A 6,999-nucleotide genomic window follows, 5' to 3' on the forward strand; every position below is an offset into this window, starting at 1 on the left:
TTCTTCTTCTGTTTATTCTTGTGTTTACCATCTGGGAAATTCTATTTCATAAATTGTCTCAATAGACACTATTAAAATATTAAATTTATATTATAATAATATCTTAAAATAAAAGGACTATGAAGGACATAATAGTGTGTATTATATCAATTCAAAGAATTTACATGAAAACAAAAAACACTCTTTGCACACCAATTGTAGACATAATAGAGATATAGACCCAGAGAGTAGCGAGAGCTTCCCTTTAGGAGATTTTTGGCGGTGTTCCGGCGATTCTTTTTATACTTTTAAAGTGTAGATCTATACTCTTAGGCTATGTTTGTTGGAGCGGATTGGATTACGCTGGATTAACATTCTCATGACTAATAATTTTAGGACTACGAATCTCTTTAGATTGTGCATCATATCTTGTATTTGAATTGAGTTAGGATTATAAGGAGAGATTAATAAAATATTATTCAATCCGATGTTTGTTTAAGAGGATTTGAATGGATAGGACATGATATGACAGGATATGGGACATTCAATATATTGATCATAATACCTCTATTATGATTATTTGATAAGTTAGTCCAGACTTTGACTAAGTCTCTCAATTTATATCCCATTCTTTATGTGAGATTGAATAGTCCATCATATGTGGGATACCATATTTGGATGGATTGTTAGTCCGTGCTTTAATTTTTTAACCAAACATCAGATTATTGGACTAGTAGTCCAATCCCAAGCACATGTCCGCCCAAACAAACATGACCCTAGATTATAGATATACACTTTTAAAGTGTAAATATGAGTTTTTATGATTGAAATAGAGATTTTAGTCTTTCGATTTTGACATAGATTTAAAAAATTTTAACACTCACAATGGTTTTCTCTTCTCTCAAGTCTATTTATATACCATTGTGAGTGTTCTTCATTTTCAACTCTAACTTTTGGCGGTATTCGAAGTACGGCGGTGGCGGAGTTGGGCATCAGTGACGAGGATGACGTTGACAATGGCGTCGGGTTTTGAAGCAGATCTTGCTTGATTTGATGCAAATCTAACTTTTCAAACATCTACTAGATGATCGGTGATTTTTCTTAGATCGCTTTTTTTGTTTGTTTGTTTGTTTGTTTTGTTTTGTTTTTTATGGTTTTGTGATTTTTTTTTGTTGTTCTAGTTTTGTTGTTTGGTTGGCCTTTTAGGGTTTGGTTATGGTTATTTTTCTTCTGTTATCTATATGTTTGGTTTCTTAATATAAATGTTTTTCATGTTCTTAAGAAAAAAAAACAATTATAGACGTAAAAGGTGATTTTTTTTTTTTTTATCGTCTTTTAACACACCATCTTCTCTATCATAATCTGACGCACCACTAATTATATCATTCATTATCAATTAGTTCACCTCATTTTCTTTCTCACTATACTTCTTTTCCTAACCCAAAAAATTATTTTCTTTGAAGTTTTAAGGTTTAAGAAATAATTTGAAGTTTTAAGGTTTAAGATTATTAAAATCAATAATGAAAATATTAGTTTATTACTTACAATGACTTTTTATTTTTATTTTTTTATTTTTGTCATTTGTATAGCTACCATGAAGATAATTTTGCTACGCGTTTAGATAATTAAAGTTGAAAATTTACACAATGTTAAAATAATTTCATGCAAATAAAACTATTTTGTTCAAATTATTATGGTTAACCAATTATTAAATGTTCATTTATAAAAAAATTAAACATTTTGGTGCCGTTTGGTAACTCTTACATTTTTAGTTTTCTGTTTATATTTACAAAAATTTTAAAAACTCAAATAAAAACTTGTTTGGTAAAATTTTTAATTTATAAATCAGTGGTATCAGTTTATAAATTTGGCCAAAAAATGAAAACAAAAAAAATGTGTTTCCATTTTGAATTTTCATTTCTTTTTTTACCACCCAACATTAGCCACCACCCGCCACCATTTTTCACCACCGTCTTTCGCCACCACCACTCACCACCATCCACTCCCACCACCACCTGCCACCACCAACCACCACCCACCACTCACCTGCCACCCACTCGCCACCACCACCACCACCACCACCATCCACCACCCACCTGCCATCCACTCGCCACCCCCCGCCACCCGCCACTACCATCCACCGCTCACCACCACCACCCACTACCTACTTGCCACCATCACTCACCACCCACCTGCCACCACCATTCACCACCTGCCACCCACCCGCTACCGCCGCCACCACCACCACCACCACCACCACCTGCCACCCACCCGCTACCATTACCCACCCATCCTCCCACCACCACCACCCACGCGCCACCAGCTACCTACCACCTACTGTCACCACTTTCCACCACCGTCTTCTGCCGCCACTTGCCATTTCTCACTCTTTTTTATATTTTTAATTTTTTTTTAAACATTTTGTCAATTACCAAACGTGTTTGTAGTTTATGTTTTTCTAAAAATAAACAAAAAATAAACAAAAATCAGTTTATAAAATTTTTGTAAATATAAACTGAAAACGTAAACGTTACCAAACACACCCTTTGGGTTTGTTCAAATAAAAAAAATTAAATAAATAAACTGTTATGTTTGGATTTTAAAGACGAGTGGAACTATTGGGGCCATAAGGACTTTTGTTGAAAAAAAATTTAGTCAAAAAGACATTACCATTTATTTTGAAATTTTTATTTTCAACCTATTTGCTCAAATTTTTTTATCTGTTCAAATTTGTATCTATCTACTGAAATTCATCAAGCCTATTTCTCCTTATCTGTTGAAATTCAACAAGCTTATTTTACCTATCTATTTGAAATTTTACACCTATATATTCAAATTTGTATCTATTTTTTATCTATCTATCAAAGCTATCTGTTCAAATATATATATTTTTAATCTGTTCAAATGCAATCTATTTCTTTATTTTCTTAAAAAAAAAAAAAAAAAAATTGCAATCTGAGCAAAGGACAATCCCTCTCTGTTGAAATTGAATCCGTCTCTCCACAAACCCATTTATGGGTTTTTTTTTTTTTTACTTGGGTAGGTAAAACAAAAATTAACCCATTTATGGGTCTCTCCCTCTTTATTGCCAACACTACTTTTTTTCTTTTTTGGGGGGAGGGGGGGCGGGGGTAGATAAGTTCTCTTGGTACCAAAACTTTCATTCAATTCTCTCTCTAGAAGCATCCAAAACACAACATATATATACATATATGTAGAGAGAAAGAGAGAGAGAGAGAGATTCATAGAGTGACAGAGAGGGAGAGATGAAAGATAGGATTGTTGATTTTCTATCCCGCTGGGCTAAAGATGACATGTTGTCCATGCTTACACCTTCTTGGCAGAGCACTTTGAAAGACGCTTTTCACTGGATTGGAAGTTGGAGACCTACCATGGCTTTTCACTTACTCTATTTCAAACCTAGGATCCAACTTAAGGCCAGACTCGACAAGTTAATTTGTGGACTCAATAAGGGAGATTTGAGAGATCTCTCATCGAGTCAACTCAACTGAGTCAACGAGATATAGAGGAGGACAATAAGGAAAGAGAAGGAAATCACAGAGGAGATGACCAAACACTAGGAGATTCTGGCTGACTCGTGCATGGTGGAACTTTTGCACACCATGAGCAAGATATTGAAGGGTGGCAGCGGCGGCGGAGGAGAGAAGAAGGAGCGAGTTGAATCCACTCTGGCGCCGAAAATGGAAGGCATGGAAGGTGTGCTATAGAAGGCTAATGATCTACGACTAAGGATGCTTAACACTTAAGGTTTCTTGAGTGGGGGAAAAAAAGGATTGGTAATAACCTTAACCACCATGCTCACGGTGGTGAGTAGACTCCGCATCAAGATCACCCGCATTGAGAGACACATCCCAGGTTTTGTTGTTCTGTCCATGATCTGTTTGTCCATGGATTGCAAATAATAATAATAATAATAATAATAATAATAAGAGTGTCATGACCAAAACCCGCCCCTAAGAGTTTGGGTCATAACTGGCCAGTAATCCGTAGATTACCGAAGGCCTCAAACAAGCATACAAAATATTTATGCTAATGGGGCCATAAACAAAAGCATATAATAAAGAGAAGTCCATTGAGTTGTGCCAATCATGAGCAAAATTATAGAGTTAACCATGTAACACATTAATATATTTATATGCCCAACAAAAATGCAAGTGCCATAGGAAATTTGTACATATTGTTTACAAACTCAAGACCATAAAAGCAAAAACAAATAAGGTCAAGGTGCGATGTAAGTCAAGACAAAATTCCGTCTCGAAGGCACGACTCGATTGGGTCACAAAAATAGTTCTTGAAGCTGACTCTAGGGGTGTGCTCCATGTTATTGATCACCTACATGTGCATACATAGTATTGGGTGAACGAAACTCAATGAGTAATAATACAATAAAGAAGTGTAAGTAGATGATCATAAGGTTCTCACAATATCCATAATTATATAAACCAAGTGGCTTTAGGCCCAAGCATATAACAAGTGGCCTCGGACCCAATCATATATCAAGCGGCCTCAGGCCCAATCATCTAACAAGCGGCCTCCGGTCCAATAATATGGCAAGCGGCCTCGGGCCCAACCATATAGCACATGTCATATAATATTAATGAAGTTTCTTCATTTCTAATCAATTCGTAATGTTGGCATCATTCTTCATTCATGGTTCAAGGTACGCAATAAAGAGCATAAATGTACAATATTACTACTCACGTTGTGTTTGATTTCGCGGCGTCTCCTCTACCACACGACATTAACTCAAATCTAAGGTTTGCCCCCTGTTTCTCTTCAAAATCCCTAGCTTTCTCTCTTCCTCTCTCTCTAACTCACTCTCTAGAGCTCTCAAGCCACAATGAAGAACAAAATAGGCTAAACATATACAACTCAACTCATAAATCTTAATTTATTCATTACGAATCGTAATTTTTCAAAATTTCACCGTAAACTCTATTAATCATGCTAATTACAAATATGAAGTCGGTTTTTGTTTATCGCGCCTCTAAGGCCTTCAATTTCAGTACAAAGTTTCAATCGCAACAGATATTCCTACTTGCAACAGATATTTTTCCAAATTCACATATTTTCCATACTTAAACTTGCAAATTCATATCAAACACATAATCACATGCATAATTAAGCATAGTATGGGTTGGGTTATCACAGTCTTGCCCCCTTTAGGAAGTTTGGTCCTCCAAACTTGTTTATCTCAAGTTGAAAACAATTCTAGATATTGTGGTCTCATTTTTTCTTCTCGTTCCCAAGTGGCTTCGCTTCCATGATGTTCCTTCCATTCCACTTTTATCATTGGGATAATCTTGTTCCTTAGTTGTTGACTTGCCGATCAAGGATTCGAAGGGGTTTCTCCTCATAAACCATATCGTCATCTAGCACAATTTGATGATAGTCAATAACATGGGAAGAGTCCCGAAGGTAGCCTCGCAACATTGATACGTGGAATACATTGTGCACTTGCTCCATGCTCGGTGGTAAAACAATTCGATAGGCGACCAGACCCAATATTTCCAAAATCTGAAAATGGCTCTATATACCAGGGTGATAATTTCCCTTTCTTCCCAAGCCTTGTGTGCCCTTTCATTGGATTGACTTTGACAAAAACATGATACCCAATTTCAAATTCTAAGTCTCTCATTTTTTGATCTGCATAGCTCCTTTGCCGACTTTGAGCGGTTTTCAATCTCTGTTGGATAATCTGAATCTTTTTTGTAGTAACTTGCACAATTTTAGGCCCAATCAACAACCTATCCCCAACTTCGGTCCAACAAACCGGAGTTCGACATTTTCACCCATACAAAGCTTCATATGGTGCCATCCCAATACTAGAGTAGAAACTGTTGTTATAGGCAAATTCTGCCAAAAGTAAATAAGCCTCACAACTTTTCACGGAAATCCAAAACACACATTCGGAGCATGTCCTCCAACGTTTGTATAGTTCTTTCAGATTGTCCATTGGTTTGTGGATGGAAATGCGGTACTGAACCTCAATTCTATTTCCAATGCTTTTTGTAAGCTTTGCCAAAATATTGACACAAACTTAGAATCTCTATCCGACACAATGGAAATCAAAACACCGTTCAATCGAATAATCTCAACAATGTACACCGTAGCAAGTCTATCAGCATTATAAACAGTCGTTACAGGTAGAAAGTGAGCAGACTTAGCCAATCTATCCACAACAACCCATATAGAATCTATACCTCGTGGTGTTCGGGGTAAGCCCACAATAAAATCCATAGTTATATGCTCTCACTTCCATTTCGGAATACGGAGAGGTTGAAGTAACCTCGCCAGTCTTTGATGCTCCACTTTTACTTGTTGACATTGAAGGCACCTTGAAATGAACTCTGCAATTTCTCTCTTCATATTGGGCCCCCAGAAAGCTTGCTTGAGATCTTGGTACATTTTGGTATTTCTGGGATGCATAGCAAATTTGGACTTGTGAGCTTCTTCCAAGACTCTTCCTTTAATTTCGGGGACATTAGGAACACACAATCTTCCCTTGAATTTCAACACTTGAGCTTCTAAAAAAAATCTTAGTCTCAGCTTTGTTTCTATCTCATCATATACTTTCTTGAGGAATTCATCCTCCAATTGCCTTTGTTTAATTTCCTCAATAATAGCCGGTTGTGCTGCCATTGCGGCTAACATTTCGCCCCATTCATGTAACACAATTTCCATCTCCATTCTTTCTAAGTCAAGTAATAGTTCATTCCGCTCTGTAAGCAAACATGGTAAGTTTCCCGTTGACTTTCTACTAAGAGCATCCGCTACCGTGTTGGCTTTGCCGGGATGATAATGAATTTGCAAGTCCTAATCCTTGATGGGTTCTAACCACCGTCTTTGTCGCATATTAAGCTCCTTTTGAGTAAAGAAATACTTGAGGCTCTTATAGTCGGTATAGACTTCACATGTTGCTCCATAAAGATAATACTGCCAAATTTTCAATACAAACACCACAATAGCTAATTCCAAATCATGCGTAGGGTAACACTT

General features: G+C 36.6%; 1 protein-coding gene across 1 annotated transcript; it reads right to left on the bottom strand.

The window, feature by feature from the left end:
- Positions 1-6,252: 6,252 nt before the first annotated feature.
- Positions 6,253-6,690, bottom strand: LOC145805778 (uncharacterized). Its single transcript, XM_082900986.1, has one exon. The coding sequence runs from the start codon at positions 6,688-6,690 to the stop codon at positions 6,253-6,255; it is 438 nt and encodes a 145-aa protein (XP_082757112.1).
- Between the last annotated feature and the right edge of the window lie 309 nt (positions 6,691-6,999).

This window comes from Camellia sinensis, chromosome 13, assembly GCF_055761805.1.
Source record: "Camellia sinensis isolate YWXY chromosome 13, ASM5576180v1, whole genome shotgun sequence".
NCBI classification, from domain to species: Eukaryota; Viridiplantae; Streptophyta; class Magnoliopsida; order Ericales; family Theaceae; genus Camellia; species Camellia sinensis.